This window comes from Ursus americanus, chromosome 8, assembly GCF_024610735.1.
Source record: "Ursus americanus isolate L20-20 chromosome 8, mUrsAme1.1.p, whole genome shotgun sequence".
Classification (NCBI taxonomy): Eukaryota; Metazoa; Chordata; class Mammalia; order Carnivora; family Ursidae; genus Ursus; species Ursus americanus.
This window is the reverse complement of record NC_142134.1, coordinates 62,812,318-62,832,487: the sequence shown is the minus strand read 5'-3', so window position 1 is coordinate 62,832,487 and position 20,170 is coordinate 62,812,318. Positions and strand designations below refer to the sequence as shown.

The window sequence follows — 20,170 nt, the reverse complement described above, 5'->3', positions numbered from 1 at the left end:
TCTGTAAACTTAATAAACTGACAGTGAAGAATCCTTATGCGGGGGTGGTAGAAAGGTGATGAGTTCAGATAATGTTTGAACATAGAAAAGTCAGAGGCAAGAGCAAATCCATTTCAATATTTCCATTCAATGGTGCTAAGTATGTCCCTGTCCCTCATTTATTAGCCGTGGGACGTGGGGGCAAGTTACTTACCATCTCTGGGCCTTTGTTTCCTCATTCGTAAAGTGGGGATGATAGCGATACCACTACCTTGTAACTTTTAGAGTTAAAATGTGTAAATTTGTAAAGGCTTTAGAGCAGTGCCTGACACATGGGCTTGTAGCAAGCGCTTTAAGTAAATACAACACTATGCTAACCTCCACTTCCACATTGCTGGCTTCTTGTAAGCCCCACCTATATTGAAATTCTAGAGACGCTGCTGTTTCTGATTACAAAGTTTTCCTGACCCATGCAATTATTTTTGTTGTCGTCTACACGCCTATAACTTGCCCAAACAATTTGGGAAGTCTGTACTCCTTTGTCCCGCCTCTTTGGTTCCCCCCACCCTCCAGCTGTCTGGGCGGGGCCGTGAATGGGGGAGGGGGACATGCCCGTCTTCCTCCCCACCTTCTAACTTCGCCGCTCAGCGAGAGCGTTAGCTAGCAGCCACCCCGCGGGACTCTAGTCTTCCCGGGAACGCCCTCGGGGGCGGGGCTGTGGCGCCGCGCAGGCGCAATGCAGCAGCGCCGCGCCTGCGCTGTGGAGAGGCTGAAGGAGGCGGGGGATTGGTATGCTGCGTGCGAGTGTGTGAGGGGAGGAGGCGTCGGGGCCGAGCGTGGTACTACGACGGGCGCGGGCCGGAGGGGGCGGGGGGATGCGCCGCGGCGGCGGTGGCGCGGGCGCTGGGGCTGGTGTTCAGAGGCGCCAGAGCAGCGGATCCCCGTCTCGCCGCCGCAGGAGCGCGGGTGTCGCGCGCGGCCTGAAGACGCCGTACCTTTCTGCCCCTCACCTTTTTTTTTTTTTTTTAAATAACCGGAACCAATGAACGCAGCCGAGACCCGAGCTCCGGAGGCCGGCGGTGCCGAGGGGACCAGGCTGGCGCCCGGCAGGAGCTCGCGTCCGAGGCGGCGGGGGCGGCCCGACGAGTGGCCGGCGGCGGCAGCGGCTGCAGCGCCTGGCGGAGCGGACGAGTGGCCAGCGGCCGGGGCGCCGCTGCGCTTTCTCCTCGCTCCTCCTCCGCGCCCTCATCCCGCCGCGGCGTCCGGCCCGGCCTCGGGCTGGCTGCGGCGGTGGCGCTGGGCTGCGCTGCTCGTGCTCGGGCTGCTGGTGGCTGGCGCGGCGGACGGATGCGAGCTGGTGCCCAGGCACCTCCGCGGGCGGCGGGCCTCGGGCTCTGCCGCGGCAGCCGCCTCCTCTCCCCCTGCGGCGGCGGGAGACAGTCCGGCGCTCATGACAGGTGAGGGCCGACGGGGGGGCCGGCGGGCGGGGCAAGGCCGGCTGCTGCGGGACCCCCATCTCTGGGAGGGGCCCATACCCCTGCCGGGCGCCCGCTATACGACTGCCACTGCCAGTGCGCGATGCGGAGCGGGGCGCTCAGACGCCAGCACCCTGGCCGCTTCGTCGCGGTCCCCTACAGTCCGGACGCCTTTCTCTTCTCCCCCCCCCCCACACCCCGCCCTCGACAGAGCCTCTCGACGGCCCTCGCTTCTCCGCCCTAGAGTCGGGCTCCCCTGTATTCCTCGCTGAGCAATGCGGTGGTTTCCCCTCGGTACTGCAGAAGAGCCAGCAGGGTCTGCAGGGTACTGGGCTGATTTTTTTTTTTTTTTAAAGCTGCTACAAAAAGTCAGCAGCAGCACTGCGGTATTTAGTACGCCTGTGGTGCTGCTTTTGCAAAGGCAGCTGGCAGCGAGTCTCACAGGTTCAAAGCCCCGTTGAGCACAATGTCCCAGGGGAGGCTGCTAAAGAGGATTCTTTGAGAGCCACGATACCTAGTGGTATTAGTGGTTCCGTATTAGTGTGCGGAAACCTCTAAGTCTAATGTGTATTTTTGGAGGGGTGGGAGGAAGGTTTTAAAGGAAGGGAAGTATTTGCTGCTGGGAGCATCACTGGGTGACAAAGAGTGCAGAAAGCTCTTCAGGTAACCAGAAATATACCTAAAATTTGTCAGGTGCAGGATATTCATTTCGAGGCTTGTATTTGAGCAGCACAGTTCTAGAATGCACCAGCACCTTTGTTAATATAGAATGTTCTCGAAATTATTGAAAACTTGCGAACATGTTTGGTAAGGTTAGATAGAAAATTGAATCCCTTTAAAGCCTTCCAGTGTCATGTACAACTGATATGTGCGGCTTAAGTAATGATGTAGGGATCTTGAAACGATTTCTTTTGGAGAAGTCGTGGAGCTTAGGTTTATTACTATTATTTTTTTTATACTGTGTTTTTAAAGGTCATCAGTAGGTTTTCTACATTGATTGCAAGACTAAAAAGAAAAAGTAAAGTGGAACAAGATGACCCATCAGTAATTTAACCAAAGTGAGAGTCCAGCGGGCGTCTGAAAGTTACTAACAGCTGCTTTGAGAAGTGCTCAGGAGCTATATTCTTTGGAGCAAAGCAGCTATTCTCTGGGTTCTATAATGGGGTGTTTACTATTTTTAGAGAGGAGGTGGTTGTTGGTAAACTTCCTCAAGCTCTTTCGACGTTGTGTAGAACACAATGACCAGAATATTTAACTTACTTTACCCTGAAATATATCAAGCTCTTTTAAATGAAGCATTAAACCCATCACTGGCTAATTTGGAAAAATAATTACAGAATGATGAGTATTAGGAGCATAGTATAGTTTCAGAGGATAGGTGGAATAACTTTATGCTTGAATAGTCTTTGTACTCCAAATATACCTGTGGTGGATAAAATGAAGAACAGTGATTATTAGGAAAGTAGCAAGATAAAACTAACTGCCAAGGTTAAGGAAAGTAGCAAGATAAAACTGATCCTGAAGTTTTAATGCCTCATACAGGAAGGGAGGGAGCAGAGATATTTGGGCTTCTAGAAGGTATAGGAGCATGACTCTTGGTTTTTTGAGCAGAAGAGTTCGATTAATAAATAATTGGCTAATGTTTTATCAGTATATAACTGGTAGGAGGGCATGTGATTCAGAAAATTTACTATTTTCTAACCAATAACAATACAATGTATAGTATATAGATTATAGCAAGGAAGTTACTTCAGGTGGAATTTTAATTAGCTGTTTATAATCCTTTTTCAAGATTTAAATTTCTCTGAGTTATTTATGGCATCGTGAAAAAGGAAAGGTGATTGTTATTGAATAAAAAGTGTGATCGCACAAAGTGAATTTGTGCTGTAGTGCTTTAAAATAAGTTTACAAAAATATTATTAACTCTGGAATTTATTTTGACTGTTCTTATTCTTTCCCTTTGTTGGAGTATTACTTTTTAACAGGTTAAACATTTCCATTTCAAATTTAAGATAATCAGACTACACAATGTGCAAGTTAAATTGTCATTTTAATAAGTTTATGTAAATACAGTCAATAGCACTAATACCTGGGAAGTGGTAAATTGAAGTCTGTAATAAAGTTGGAGCATATTGAAAATTTCTTTGAGCTGTATATATGCTCTCCTCTATAGGGCTCCTTCCCATTCTTCTGATTGTGTGAGTAGTGCTTTCTTTAATGGTTTCCACTTGTAAATGTTATGCTAAATCCCAAACATAATAAATTATAACTGTTGTACATTTCAGGAAGTAGAACCATAGACTGTCCTTAAAAAATACTGTGTTATCATATTCTGGGCAGTGTTAATGGAAAGAAATAGGGTAGAGAGCATTGGTAATAAAACTAAGCTACATGTGAATTTTGAAAGTGGAAAATTCTTGAAAGAATTCTGAGAGAAGAATTGTACTCTGGCTCTGTATTAAAGTTGTCATTTAACTGTGTGTATTCTTAATAGCTCTGAAAGTGATAGCCAAAATCACATCTCTTTTCCTCTACAGATTGGTATTTTTAATACTTCAGCAACCTCATAAAGAGTTTGCCTCTTACTAATAAAATGTAGAAATCCTTCTTTTCCACTGAATTTTACCTCTCAAGAGTTTTACTTTCGAGGTTTAGTGTATTTTAAGAATAAATTGCTTTTAAGTCATCTGTCGTATGCTTAGTTTTGAGGAAGCAAGTGTTCTTGTAAAGAGACTGAGAAATCGTCAAAACAAACAGCACTCGCTGTCATAATGAATATTGGTTTATATTTTCCTTTTTTATATTACGTTTTCAGGATTGAGTGTGCAGATGTTTTCATAAGGTGAAGCCAATATTTATAATGCTGTGTAGTAAAGGCTTAAATTATATATACACTTATATATATGTATATATATATTTAGGGCTCTTGTTTTGTAAGTGATCAAAATTTAAAGCAAGGTAGGGCTTAGTGACAAAGAGTTTGTTGATTACAATCTAAAGCAGTGCTTTAATAATTTAAGGTATTACTATTATTATTTTTTTCCTAACAGATTTAGAATCAGTTGATCCCAGTAGAGAATGATTGATCTCATCCAGACATGGTCTCTGAGAAATAGTTTATGAAAGGGCAAAGAATACACACAGGCAAATATGTCGTGTGTGTGTGTGTGTGTGTGTGTGTGTCTATATTTAACAGTTCTTTATTCTGGCAAAATGTGCACAATGCAGTTGACCCTTGAACAATGGGGTCAGGGGTGCTGACCTGTGCAGTTAAAAATCTGAGTATATATATATATTTTTAATAATTTTTGACTCCTCCAAACTTAACTATGATAGCCTACTAGTGACCAGAAGCCTAAAGTAAACAATTGATTGACATATATTTCATATTTGTATTATATACTGTATTCTTAAAGTAAGTTAAAGTGAAGACATCATCATTAAGAAAATCATAAGGAAGAGAAAATACATTTACAGTACTGTACTGTATAGAAAAAATATGTATATATATATAAGTGAACCCACGAGTTTAAATCCACAAAGTTGAAACAGACAAAGTTGAAGGGTCAACTGTAATTGAAACATTTAAAACATGTCTTCTTATAGGTAGTTAATTGTTTCAGAATTTTTTAAAACGAATTTTAGCTTCAGAAATATTTGCTTTATTTCAAAAAAATGAATTAATGCAACCTTCTTTAGTGCCTCTGTTAAGGTTTACTATAATACTTTTCATTACTTTGGTATGATATTAGGAATATAAAACATATCTTAAAATATGTCTTTTGGAAATATTAAAATTTCAATGAAAACTTAAAATATTCTTAATTCGAAGGTGTACCATTTAGAAAGAGCCACTCTACTCATTAGTGTTAAACACATATATGCGGTGGGGTTTTTGTTAATTTAGATCAAAATACTTCACATGAGCATGATTATCATTGTAAAAAATCTTAAGGTTCATTTTTAAGTATCTTACCTTGCATGCCTAACATTTACCTAGCAAATGTTGTCACCCCCCCTTTTTTTAATTAGTATTGGCTTGAGTGTAGTTATATATATTTTGCTCTGAGGAGTAATTTATAGTGAATTCATAGTGTTAATGTTTACATTGTGACAATAAACTCACAGTGTAGTTCACATAGTACTAGAAACCATTGTTCCTCTTTTTGTGAAATTGCTCTTTCTGAATTTAGCTTCTGATTTCTTGAAGCCATCTTTTGATGGCTAGGTCTTGTGCTGTATTCTCTTTTGCCTTCCCAGGTAGTTAGGATTACTAGTCCTTTTCTTCATCATTCTTTGGCCGTTGCTATAGGGGTTTTTCTCTTTTCTTTTTTCTTTTCTTTTCTTTTCTTTTCTTTTCTTTTCTTTTCTTTTCTTTTCTTGTTCTCTTGCTAACTACAGGATTAATAATCTACTCAAATCTGTTTTGATCTAGTCTATTTTGAACATTTTAGAATTAGTAATCTTATTGGTCTGGAGACATTGTTTTTCTTGAGAATACCATGGTAGAACTGTTTGGTGACTGTTGGGGATCCCCTTGCATAGGAATAACTTGAGGGCCACTTGGAAAAACGGGTTCGGGATTTGGCTTAACTTTAGCAATAGGAGGATCCACACAGTAATTCTTTACTTTGCTAAGGGCTTGCTTTGTGGTTGAATACATGCTAATGTTTTTAGATTAATTTAGACTTCTGAGTAACTATATCAAGTATTTTGGATATTGGTTTACTCATTGATAATAATGCAATGTAGAATAATCTTAAGATGATGCTTGAGATCTGTATCTCTGTATATCGTAGCTAAAGTATAAACTGGTTAAGCTAATTTTTTTTTTTTTAAGATTTTATTAATTTATTTGACAGAAAGAGACAGCCAACGAGAGAGGGAACACAAGCAGGGGCAGTGGGAAAGGAAGAAGCAGGCTCCTAGCAGAGGAGTCTGATGTGGGGCTCCAACCCAGAATGCCGGGATCACTCCCTGAGCCGAAGGCAGACGCTTAACGACTGCGCCACCCAGGAGCCCCTGGTTAAGCTAATGTTAAGATAAACAGTTAATAATATGAGTAGTAAGCCATTTTTGATATTCACTAGAATTCCGACCTTATCTTATTAGTAACTATCAGATTTTATCAGCCAAACCATTATTATTATTATTATTTTAAGATTTATTTGTTTGAGAGAGGAGAGAAGTAGACTCCCCTCTCAGTGTGGAGCCCAACATGGGGCTCAATCTCATGACCCTGATATCATGACCTGAGCCGAAATCAAGAGTTGGACCCTTAACTGACTGAGCCACCCAGGCGCCCTTCAGTCAAACAATTATGAAACACATGCAGAATACTATATGTATAGTAGGAATTGGAAAGAATACAAAAAAGAGTAAGACAATGAGTGTGCCTATTGGGAATAGTAGGTATAGTTATAAAACTATTACTGTCAGGATTGCGCTTTATATACATCACTGTTTTTGACTCTGAGATTAACACTGTTAGAGATAACCCTACTGTAATCTTCATATAAAAGATGAGGAAACCCATGGGGGATGATCTTAAGTAACTTGTCCAAGGTTATACTTAGTAATTAGAGTCAGAGATTGACCTGAGTTTCTCTGCTTACAAAGCTGTGATTCTTAACCGGTATGTTGTATGCATCTTATACACACAACTAAACATAATGAGACAGACTGTGATTAGTACCATAAAGGACTGCAAAATGTTGGGGAAAGGACAGCTAATAGGGAATAGGATTTGAGTGGGATCTTGATGTACAGATAGGGACTTCTTGTGGAGATGAGTGAAAGCTTTCTGGGAGAAGGCTTATGTAAGAATAAGGAATAAATTCATAGTTTTCTTTAGAGTTAAGTATAGGGTGTATGTAGAATAGTGGGAAATGCAAGGAGAAAGAAGGTTGGGGCCAAATTACCTAGAACTTTAATAGTCCTTAGTTTTTTGCTTTATATTGAAATGTCAACACATCTGACACTGGGGTACTCAGCCATGTGCAGAGGAGTAGGGGAAATTATGATACATTTTCTTGGCATATCCATTTTACTAATTGGGAAACAAGTATTTAATCCATACTAATTTAAAACATGTAACAGTACTGAACGTGCACGTGTTATGGAGAATGCAAATTTACTTTAATTGTTAAGGTAATTGAACAAAAGACTTAAGGAGGTATTTTGATCTTTCAGAGTGTTTTGTTCATAAACTTAAGAGTAGTAAATCTATTTTCCTGCTGGGTTGGGAAGCACCGTGTTTTTTGAACATGGAAGTGACACGATCTCTGTGTTTGAAGTGAAGTCTGGGCAGATGGAAGGGAGGAGATGATAGAGATAAATGAAGAGGCCAGTTAGGAAGCCGTATGGAAGTAAAGGTCTTGAGAATTTCAATCCTGAAATTATGACTGTGAAAATGTTTAGAGGAAATTTTATAAAATTTGCTTTATTGTTAGAAAGGAATCTAGAGGAAGTCTAAGAAACAAAAATTACCTTTTAATTTTAAACACCTAGTGTTTGTAGAGTGACTTAGATTGGTGAAAGTCCTTGAAAATATGCAAGAGGAAACGTTGTATTTTTAGTATTCCTTATTTTATTTTATTTTTTTTAAAGATTGTATCCATTAGCTGCAAGTGGGGGGAGGGGCAGAGGTGGGGAGACAGAGACTCTTAGGCCGACTTAGCACAGAGCGTTGACCTGGACACAGGGCTCCATCCCAGGATCCTGGACCATGACCTGAGCCGAAATCAAGAGTTGGATGCTCAGCCAACTGAGCCACCCAGGCGCCCCTAGTATTCCATATTTTAAATTACATGTTTATTCCTTAACAAAGGATGACTTTCCAGATTGACTTAATACTATATTGCGTCAAAGTTGAACTTTCCCCACTCCCACCCTTTCTTTGAGTAGCAATGTCTTAGAGTACTGGCTGGCACATTATTTGTATCAAAATTAACTTTTGAATTTCACGTGTGAATTTCAAGCTTGATCCTTAGGTAATGATTTCAAATGCCAAATCTAAATGATTTGTTCATTTCCTTACCCTTCTAGATCTTTATATTAGTAGGTATTAGATATTTAGTCCTTCTTGACAGCTTCTAATCCTACCTTCAGTAACTGTTCTCCTTGACTGGTTTTATTGTTGCTGATTTTAAGGGTGGTTCTCTCCTGTCTCTGTCCTTAGTCTTGTGTTCCTCTAGTCTAGCTGAACATTTCCTCCTCAGAGAACTTCATTACTAGGAAAGTTCTAAATTGGGGATAGGGAACCCCAAGCCAATGATTGATTTGACTTTTGGCTTTATTTCATTTGGCCCTTGAGGTGATACTGCACAACTGTCATGGCTGCAGTCCTGAGAGTAATTTCCTTTCTGCCAGGCTGCCTCAGTCATACAGTGTAAAGTGAAACAACTTCAGGATAAAGACTAAGATTAGTTGTAGAATGTTAAATAGTGGCTGTTTTCTTTAGATGGTGGTAATTCCCCTCACCCCAGAACCACAGAATAATACCAGAACAGTTAGTTGGACTAACATTCATCTCAGAACCCAAGCACCTGTATCTGTCCCAGTATTTCTTGCAAAATGAATTTGTCTTTATTTGTGCCTCTGGATCTTGGCCTCTGCTTAACTTACTTTTACCTCTACTTGTTCTCTTTCTTTCTCTACCTCTCTTTTTGATCTTCCTAAACTTGCCAGTATATGGAACTGAAACACTTCAAAAATGATTTTACCAAATTAAGTACTGGGTTTTTAATTTTAAAAATAATTGAAGTGAATCTGATTTATGTGATTTAAGAAAACTAAACAAACTCCTGGAGTAACAAAAATGATTTGTAGTTGTTTGTTAAATGATTTTCAGTAAGTAAAAAAAGTGTTTTTAAACCATCACTTGCAATTTTTATCTGCTATTTAACATACTGGACATTTCACAGGTCCATGTTATTGTGCTCATGGTTTTTTTTTTTTTAATATCTGATGTTGAGTAAATAGATAATCTTAATCCTCTTTCTCTATTCCTATTCTCCAGGAATAAACCTCTGACTTTTCCATTAATGATAAGTATAAAATTTTTCCTTTTTCCTTACTTTCATCTTCAGCAGTTGTGTTACACACATTCAAACTGTATTAATCCTTGGTATTTCTTTCTTCTGTGTTTCTGGATACTAAATTTTAAAAAATGTACTTTAAATCTTTGTTCAACTGGGGGTATAGGTACTCTGCTATTTTTTGAATTTGCTTTTTAGAATATACCCAGTGATGTGCATCCAGTGTTTGGTTCTAGGTCTGTTGAAATAGATTCTAAAAAGAAGTGTGGAGGGTAAAAGTCAGAAAGTCAGACTATGGTGACTCTGTGTGTGTGTGTGTGTGTGTGTGTGTGTGTGTGTGTGTGTGTATACAGCTTTAAACGTTATTAAGTGATTGTTTTGTGCCAGATATGATGCAAGGAACTGGGGATGTAAAGATACTGAAATTGCATCGTTGCAAGAATAATATAAACTTGAAAATTGCTTGAGTGGATTGCATAATCTAAAAAAAAAGTGTTAATATTATATTTGTTTTTTAAAAGGAAGTACTGTGGTAACGAATTTAGTAGCACTTCTAGCATTTACTAAAAATACCTATTAGAATATTTATCAGAAGTTTCTTGTTATACATTTGCAATATTGAAAATGAGCCCCCTTCCCCTTCTTTGGAACAAGGTGTGATATAAATAGATAAATATTTTTTGACTAGAGTGGGATTTCTTGAGCTTGAGTCCCAGTCGGACAGTGGTTTTATAATTTGGGGTAGGTGATTTAATTTATTCATGCCTAAAAAGTGTTTCTGGCCTCAATTCCAGTCTGTGTAGGGAGATTTGCCTATACCAACAAGCAGTTCTCCAACACCAGTGGAGTGTCTGAGAATTCAGCGTGATTCTGACACTATCTACCTGGAGATAGAATCAGATCCCACAGGTAGAGTGCTCAGTCCCACAAGACTACCCTCCACTTAAGAAGCCAGTCACAAGCCCTGATTGTTAGCTGTGCTTCTGACTGACCTTCTGTAAATCAGAGGTTCCCATGAATCCCTCTCCTTGGGTTTGATTAATTCGCTAGAGTGGCTTACAGAACTCAGGAAAACCCAATTACTTACTAGATTACCAGTTTATTACAAAGGATATTAAAAAGTACAGATCAGCAGCCAGATGAAAAGTTACATAGGGCAAAATCCCGAACAAAGGAGCTTCTATTCTCCTGGAGTTTGGGACTCCGCATAATGGCACATGGAAGCTTTCTGGTTCCCCAGTGTGGAAGCTCTCTGAATGCCCTCTTTTTATTTTTTTTTATGGAGGCATGGGTTTTCATTATATAGGCATGATTGATGAACTCATTGGCCATTGAGGATTGATTCAACCTCTAGCCCCTCTCTCTTCCCCAGAAATCAGGGTGGGACTGAAAGTTCCCACCCTACAGTCAAGGTTGGTTCCCCTGGCAACCAGCCCCCATCCCTTAGGTGCTTTGCATAAATCACCTTCATTAACATAAGCCCAGTGGAAAGGGTTTATTATGAATAATAAGGCACTCACTTCATCTATATGGCTTTGAAGCTTTTTCAGGAATTGAGAATTAGAGCCCAAATACAATAAAAGATGCTCCCTTTGCTCTTACCTCTCAGGAAATTCCATGGGTTTTGGGAGCTGTGAGCCAGGAACTGTGGATGAAGACCAAACATACATGAGGTTTTTATTTTGGTCATCTCAGTGACCAAATACATGCATTTCTTATGAATTACAATATGTAGTGCCTAAATTTCCTTAACTCTCAAATGAGTTTGAGGAATACATGAATCAATCTGTGTAAAGTTCTGAGAACAGAGTCTGGCAAATATAAGTATTGTTGACTTATTATTATTTTTAACCTATAGATAAAGATGTAGAATAGTAGAAATGGGCTGTGATGTATTGAGTATTATTGTTAAGATGTTTTATGTTGCATTTAAAAAAGTGTGAAGACATAGTTTGAGTCACTTCTATGATCTAAATAACCATTAATGGTCTAAGATTAGTAAAAACTTTGTAGAAATATGAAACTGAGTAAAGGGATTGAGATTGAGGAGTACTATGGTATTTTTAAAAAGTTATGTCATGAGATTAGGTGATTTTGTGCCTTCATTATTTTATGAGATTAAAAGATTTAAAGCATTTTGCAGTTGAAATATCAGACTTTTAAGTTCCTGATGGAGCTTGCATTTCAGTTGGGAGAATAGGAAACATAAGTTGTTCTTACCTTGTGAGAAATGCTATCAGGGAACAAAAGAGAGATACAAGATAGAAAATAATGTGACTCGTGTGGGGACACCTACTAATTTAGGTAGGCTGGTTAGGAAAGGTTTCTGAGAAGGTGACATTTGACGGGACATCTGAAGGATCAGGAGCCAAATCTATGAAGAGGTGGGTAATAGCATTCCATATGGTGCTAATACCATGGACAAAAGACCATGAGGCAAGAGAGAATTTGAATTATTTAAAGAAGTGAAAGTATCATTTTGAGCATCTTGAGGAAGGGGGAGAGTAGCATTTGATCTGGCTGTGCAAGAGGGAAGGGTCAGATGGTACAGAGCCTCATAGACCATTTTTGGGGTTTATTCAGTGGGTGATAGGAAGCAGTTGAAGCATTTTAAAGAGGGTAGTTATATGATTCCCTTTTGGGGGATAGAGTTTGGTCTAGTGTTTAGGGTTTTTTTTCCCCCTAAATTATTATGGAAGGAACATGTAACACAAAATTTGCCATCTTCATTAGTAATGTTAAGTATATTCACATTGTTGTGAAACAGATCTCCAGAACGTTTTCATGTCACAAAACTGAAACTCTACTAAATTCCAATCAGGAAAAGGAGGCAAACTGAACAAGAAACAAAGGCCTTTTATTTGGGGTCTCAGAATTGGCAATTCAGGGAGTGCTGATTCTAGTAGCAGCCAGGAAGGTGTCCCACTCATGTTGGGGAAAGCGAGGGGTTTTTATGAGAGAGAAGAGGGTAATCACATGACTTAGATAAGGGGGAAAAATGTTCATCGGTGCTAACTGGCTGAGCTGCTTTTGGTTATTCTCTAATAAACTACTTTATTGGTGCTATCAAATGAAACTGTTCTTGGTATGCATTAGTTAATTGTTCTGTCTTCATAAAGTTCATACCGACAGCTTTATGATCCACATGTCAGTTCTGTTGAATTTTACTAGCAACTGCTTGTTAAACAGTTGCCTGTTCTGGCTCAGTTTAAGAGTAAGTTAGAAAGGAAAATGGAGCTTCAAAATGGAGTCTCTCATTCCAGACCATTAGAAGCAGCTCCCCGCAGCCCCTGGGGACCTTCCTTCTTCTTTCTGTTAACATGGATTTGACTACTTTAGATACCTCAGTGTAAGCGGAATCATAGAGTACTTATTTTATTGTGACTTCTTTGACATAGTATAATGTCCTCAATGTTCATCCATGTTGTAGCATATGAGAGGATTTCCTTCTTTCTTAAGACTGAATAATATTCCATTGTATATATATACCACATTTTTTAAATCCATTCATCTGCCAGTTGACACCTGGGGTTGCATCTACCTTTTGCCTATTGTGAATAGCGCTACTATAAACATAGGTGTGCAAATATCTCTTTGAGACTGCTTTCAGTTCTTTTGTATATATATTCAGTGGGATTGCTGGATCATGGTAGTTCTATTTTTAATTTTTTGAGGAACCTCATACTGTTTTCCATGGTGGTTGTCCCCTTTTATAACCCCACCATCAGAGCACAAGGGTTTCAATTGCTCTGTGATTTACATTCAAAAGATATTGTTGGCTGCTGTGTGGAGGATGAATTGTTGGGTGCAAGAGTCACCACAGGGAGATTGCATTGGAAAGTAGTTAGTATTCTCATTGAGAATTAATAATGGCTTCGACTAGGATGATAGGAAGAAGAAGAGTTAACAAGATATTTTGGAATTAGAATTGATCCAGTTTGCTGATGGATTGGGAAACAGTGAAAGAAAGGGAAGAATCAAGGACAGCTCTATGTTGAAGAACTAAGATCTAATGGGAAAAATAGGCTTTACAGTGAGGGATCAATAGGGGCACCTGGTGACTCAGTTAAATGTCTGACTCTTGATTTCGGCTTAGGTCATGATCTCAGGGTTGTAAGATAGAGCGAGCCCTGCATCAGGCTCCATGCTGAATGGAACCTGCCTAAGATTCTGTCCCTCGCCGCCACCCCCCCTCGCCCCGCCAAGCACATGCGTGTGTGCATGCTCTTGTACACTTGCGCATGTGTGCTCTCTCTCTCTTGCTCTCTCTCGCAAAAAAAAAAAAAAAGCGAGGAATCAATAGCTGTATGACAGTCTTTATTATTTATATTTGCTAAAAGAAAATGCCATAGTAAAGAATCATTTGCATGTCGTGAGTTAGTAATTCAGAAAAGTTAATTTCTATTTGTCATCTGGTTATTATAATGAAGGGTTCAGAATTTCCTCTTGCAGTTTGTGAGGTACTTGAAAACCCATTTTAGGTTGTAGTAGGTAGTATGTATACTAAGGAGCATATTCACGTATTACTCAGTATTCAGTCCATCGGGAAGTTAGATATCCTTTTGCTCTTACTTGGACTTGTTGATTCGTATCTCTTAGGGTCCACAGTGGTTCCAGACATGCTGATTAACTTTGATGAATAAAATAGGAAAAACTTTGGGTAAATTTATATAACAATTCTTTGACTATTCCTGCTACTATGGCTCAGACATCTTCAGTAATTCATTAAGATATTGGTAAAATTTGAATTCTTCCTGGAGGAACCTTTTATCAGGAGACATGAGGATTTTGAACATTCTGACTTGCCTGTTTCCTCACCACTTAAGCGGGTCTTTGGATCTCAGCACTTTCCCAGCTTTGAGGCAACAGAAGGATACTCTAAGGTAACTTTACCTAGGTTTCCTTTAACTCAAAAGTCTCAACTCTGGGTCTTCTCTGCTTTATCCTTATCAATCCCTAGATTCCCTTTTTTCCCCAGTCATCTGTAACACAGATTCTCACAATAGTGGACATGATAAACCATAATTAAATTTGTAAAAGAGGGATGCCTGGTTGACTCAGATGGTGGAGTGTGCGACTTGATCTTGAGCCCCACTGGGGTTGGGTGTAGAGATTATTTAAAATATTAAAAGTAAACAAAAATAAATAAATAAATTTGTAAAAGAATTTTTACAAAGTAAAATTATCATCCCCGAGGATTTACTAAACTCATACACAGTAACTGTTTTTACAGCTTATAACTAAATGCCTTTATTTAATGTACTTGCTGAAAATCAACAGGTTTTTCTTTCTTTTTTTTTTTTTTTTGTCAGAGATATAATTTAAATATCTGTATTTGTTTGGTGGCTGTTGGAAGGAAACTATATGTTTATTTGATTATACTTTATAATTCAGGTCTTTTTGCTCTTTTAGCACCTTTTCTTCTGTTTTTTCTATTCCTCTAGTTCCTTTTTATGTGGAGATGAAAATAGTATGTTATTGTATTTTTATAGATAATAGAGAGTATCTTACAGTACCTGCTAACTATTTACTTTCAGTAGTTAATTATTTCAGGATATATCTTTTGTCTGAACCCTTTGCTTTAACTTGCTTGATTTAAGGTAATGATAACTTCACAATTTTAAGAGTTTTCTGAGTTCTTGGATCTGTATTTTGTAGTCTTCCATTAATTTTGGATAATCTCAGCCATTATCTTTTCAGATAATTCTTTTGTCCTGTTTTTCTTCCTTCTCTCTTTGGCACTCCAATTAAGTATATGTTAGACCATTTGATATTGACCCACAGTCATTGGGTGCTTCTCCCCCTTTTTTTAACCCATTTTTATCCTTTTTATTTCAGCTTGGATAAGCTGTTGATCTGTTTTAAGTGCACTGATAGTCCTGTCAAAGGAGTTTTCCAACTTTGAAATTGTTTTTTTTTTTATTTTAGTGTTATCATTTGGTTCTCTTTTAGAGTTTTCATATCTGTTGAGATTACCCAGCTGTTTATATATATTTTCCAGATCCTTTGACATATTAATCCTTTCCTCTAGATCTTTTAACATTAATCATAATTATTTTAGTGACTCTGATAGTTCTAACATCTGGATTATCTCTGTGTTTGCTTCTGTTGTTTGTTGTATCTCTTGACAATGAGGGTTTTTTTTTTGTTTTGTTTTGTTTTTTTTTTTTCTTTTTTTTTCCCTTTTTAAAAATGTGACTCATAGCTTCTTTTTAAATGGCTCATAATGTTTGATTGAATGGTAGCACAGTTGAGACTGAGGTAAATATGGCCTATGTCCAGAAATGGGTGTGCTTCTTCTGTCAGACTATTAGTGTGGTAGGTTGAGTCAGTTTTGTTAATGGTCAAGCTGGATATGGCTCTGCTGTTACTGTTGTTGTCACTTCCAGTCCACCATAGACCAGAAATTCCCCAGTGATGGATTGCTGTTACTTTGTGTTTTGTATGGCAGGAGTGGTGTTCCTTTTGCTTTGGCACCTATCAGCAGCATGCCTGCACTGTGGAGAGGCTCTCTCTGTATGCTAGGTTTGTGGTGGGAGTGGAGGAATTCTTGGTGTTGATCTACTCTAAGTCTTAGGTAGGGCTTATGAGCGTGGGCCTTGGGAGTTGAGCTTTCTCAGTCTTCTTCCTCTTCCCCCAGAGGCAGCCGAACTCTGCCTAGTATTTGGGGGAGTACTTAGGCTAGAGAGTTTCCTGTTCTTTGCCCAGTGGTAGCCTACTTTGTTTGGTGTGGGAACCTGGGTCAGGAGGGGTTCTTGTCCCTCTGCGGAAGTGGTGAGCTCTTACTTCTACCTCTTCCCCAGGAGTGGTGGGTCTTTGTCTGGGCCCTGGGGTTCTGAGAGTTTCCTAAAGCTGTCCTTGTTTCTCTTGGTCTGTGCTTGTTCCTCAGACTGACTAATCATGGTTTTTGGTATATGTCTCTTTGCCAGTGCTTTCCTTCCAGGCTGTGGATTATGTTCTCTTATGCTCTCACTTACTTGTATTTCCTATCTAGCTCTTGAGTTTCTATTGAAAATTCTTTGCTCCTAGACTTCCATGGTCTAACCAAAGTCCTAGTCTTGAGCTCCCTTTGCATTGCTAGCAGGTCGAGTCATCAACCTTATTTATTAAGGTACTTACTGAAAAGTCAATAAGCTTTTTAATTATTTTATGATTCAGAAATTACTAATTATTCTAATTTATCTACACGACTACGTATAATACTGAACCCTCTAGACCTTGGGTTGTTGTGTAATTTATATCAAAAAGTCTAATGAGGATTCAAGGATTTCGTGGTTGTTCTTAGTTGATTTCACAGTCTTAACGGTTCTTAAGTTTTCAGTCTTCCATTGCTCACCTGTGGTGAAGAGTTGCATGGTTTTATAGAAATTGAATCAGATGACCTGGGTATAAATTTATGCTTCATCATTTCTTTTGTCTGCTCATTTATCCATAAAACATTTGTTGACTACCTTTTCTATTCTGGTGTTGGAATCATTACTATGATTTCTGGCAGCTTTCATATATTGAGCACAGTCAAAGCGTTTTTTACATTTTATCCTCCCTTCAACTCTGTGAGAGCTGTAGGTATTATTTATAGTAATTATTTGAGGGATTATTGAGTAATTATTTTAGGAAACTGGAGGCCTGGATACTTAGTATTATGTCCATTACCCCATAGGTAGTAAGAGATGCAAACTTTTAACAGACATTAGTAATGTTCCCTCTGATGGATACTTCGTAGTATATTTACCTGTGCCTTATTATTGGAAACACACTTTAAGTTTTAGTTTTGTAAATAATGATTCATTCAGACTCCTGGGAGCTATACTTGATTGTTCTGGGTCCTTATCTCCCACATCCTGACCATCTGTCATAAATGCTGTTGGTTCAAACCACCCACATATATTTTGAGTTTCTCTACTTTTCTGTTTTCATTGCCATCACTATAGTCCAGGCCACTGTTACCTATCTCACTGGGATTCCTGCGGTGGCTTCCTAACTTCTTGTTATTGCCCTTAACCTTCTACAGTCTGTTTTCTCAGAAACCTGTAAAAATACACGTAAGATCATTTCCTTCCCCCTTCAGTGGCTTCCCTTTTTAATTACAATAAAATAGACATTTCTTCTGGCCTACAAATCCCTGGATGGTCTGGCCCCTGCCTACCTCTCCAGATTTCTCTCTCTTTGTTATTTTCCCCTATACTGAGTTCTTTTCTGCTGCTAGAATATCCTAAACTCTGTCTTTGTTTCTGAATCTTGGCACTTGTGGTTTCTTATGTTTTGACTGTTCCTCTGTTCCGTTTTTGCCTGGCTGACTTTAGTTTTTGGTTTTGTATCTTCCTCAGAAAGACTTATTTTGGTGACTACCTACAGGAGCAGGCTCCTTCCTGCCTCTCCCCAAGAAAACACATAAAACACTTTTTTTTTTTTAAAGATTTTATTTATTTATTCGACAGAGATAGAGACAGCCAGCGAGAGAGGGAACACAAGCAGGGGGAGTGGGAGAGGAAGAAGCAGGCTCATAGCAGAAGAGCCTGATGTGGGGCTTGATCCCAGATCACTGGAATTACGCCCTGAGCCGAAGGCAGATGCTTAACCGCTGTGCCACCCAGGCGCCCCCACATAAAACACTTTTAACACTTACATATACTTCTAACTAGAAGTTATATTTTGATAGATTTATTAACCTGTACTCACCCATAGAAATCTAAGTTCTTTAAGAATTGGACCTTGTCTGGGGCACCTGGGTGACTCAGCCGTTAAGCGTCTGCCTTTGGCTAAGATCATGATCCCAGGGTCCTGGGATCGAGCCCCGCATCGGGCTCCCTGCTTGGCGGGAAACCTGCTTCTCCCTCTCACACTCCCCTTGCTTGTGTTGCCTCTCTTGCTCTCTCTGTAAGAAAAAAAAAAAAAAAAAAAAAAAAAAATCCTTAAAAAAAAAAAAAAAAAAAGAATTGGACCCTGTCTTGCTCATATGTTACCTAAATAGTGTCTAGTATGTCATAACACTAAGGTAATCCATAAAACTTTTTAGACAGCAAATGTCTTGATTTATACTTTTTTTTGTTTCTGAATTTTGATGTTTTTCCCCCTGAGGACAAAAAGTCAAAGAATTAAGCTAAGGGAAATGTCTAGTGTATTTTTTAACCTTATATGCTAATTTGAACATATCAGAAATGATCTCCTTCCTCCCCCTGTTTTTTAGATCTTATGATACTTAAAATAGGTGTTGTGCCATCTTAATTTTCATTCTTCTTTTATAAAAATAGTTTTTTTTAAATTATGAACTTTGACTATACTGACACATGTAGCAAAGAGGAGAAAACAAATTTCACTCCTCAGAACTACTTTGGTATTGTTCTTTTTTATATTCAGTAAGTATTATTTTATATAGTTGAAGTTCTCTTTGATGCAGTTTTGTATCTTGCTTTTTTAAATCTACATATTCCGAGCTTTTTCTTAACTGGTAAATGAAATAGAAGATATAAATTATTTACTTGTTCTTATGGTTGGATAGATTCCCATTGTCGAATAGATGTTTTCAGTTTTTCTGTTAAAAATATTGTTACAAACGTTTATGCACATAAACTGGATTTTAAGGGTACATTCCCAAGAGCATAGTATTAGAGTAAAAGGTATGAATATTTTAAGGTTAAAAAAATATATATATTACTGGCAATAATAATAATTGCATTCCGAAAGGATTATGTTTTTGAGTGCCCATTGGTGTTTTAATTGAAAAAGAATCTTTCTTATTTTGGGTGAAATGCCGTGTTTCATTTCAGAGTTTGAATGTTTCCCCCTTTGTGTATTGTTAAACACATTGTCCTTGTGATCAAAGGTTGTCTTGGTCCTGATAACAGATCTCATTTCTCAAACTAATGAGAGGATCAAGACTGATTTTTCCTGACATTCCATTATGGTGCCTCTTATAAAAATGTGGTATCATTAAAAGGGTTGAGCTTTCCATTAGGTAAATAATGATTCCTTTTTCTCAATTTTCTTAATTCTGGTTTAATTCAGAAGCCTAATTTCTTGACTTTCTTCATTTGACAACTCAGGTTTCTGAGAAGTAAGCTACCATGAATATTAAAGATGTTGGTTGCCTTTATTTTCTATTGCAAGTTTTTATGGAATATTGACCCTTTTCTCAAAATAGTGAGGTCTGTGCTAGATCCCTGATTATATAGTCGGTCTGAAGTTTGTGTCATTTGTCTCTTTAAGGCTGGAACTATATATAGTATGTAAATCCAGGGACTATCCATGTGTCTCTTCCACCATGGGGACTGGTGGCCAGAGAAAACTGCAGAGTGAGAAAGAGGGAGATTGAGAAGGGATAGAGGGAAAACTAGGCAAGGTAACAAACCTACATTTTAATTGTATACCATTTACTAACTCCAAGTTTCTTTGCCTCATTTTCTTCCTTGGGGAATAGGAGCAAATAATCTTTTTCTAGGTCATAGTAGGGATTAAATTATACACACACATACATATACCTGTGCTAGATAGTATATTATTTGGTGTTCAGTAAATTAGGAAATTGTGTTTTTTCCCTAGGGAAATAAAAGGATTGTTGCAATATCTGGGAATACCATATTGTTAAACACAGCTATGAGTTGTAATAGTATAAGTTGGGATATTGCCTGAGGTACTGAATGTATATAGTAAATTCCATTGTGGGCAAAGCAGTTTAAC

At 38.6% G+C, this 20,170-nt stretch overlaps 1 protein-coding gene across 3 annotated transcripts in view; it reads left to right on the top strand.

Annotated features, from left to right (window-relative positions):
- The first annotated feature begins 705 nt into the window (after window positions 1-705).
- STIM2 (stromal interaction molecule 2) overlaps window positions 706-20,170 on the top strand; it is a 138,458-nt gene continuing 118,993 nt past the window's right edge. For 2 of the 3 annotated variants that reach the window (XM_045799276.2, XM_045799275.2), the window contains exon 1: window positions 785-1,436. In XM_045799276.2, the coding sequence (XP_045655232.1) occupies window positions 1,022-1,436 (415 nt within the window). In that variant the 5' untranslated portion in view covers window positions 785-1,021. The other variant, XM_087864240.1, reaches the window with a different exon arrangement.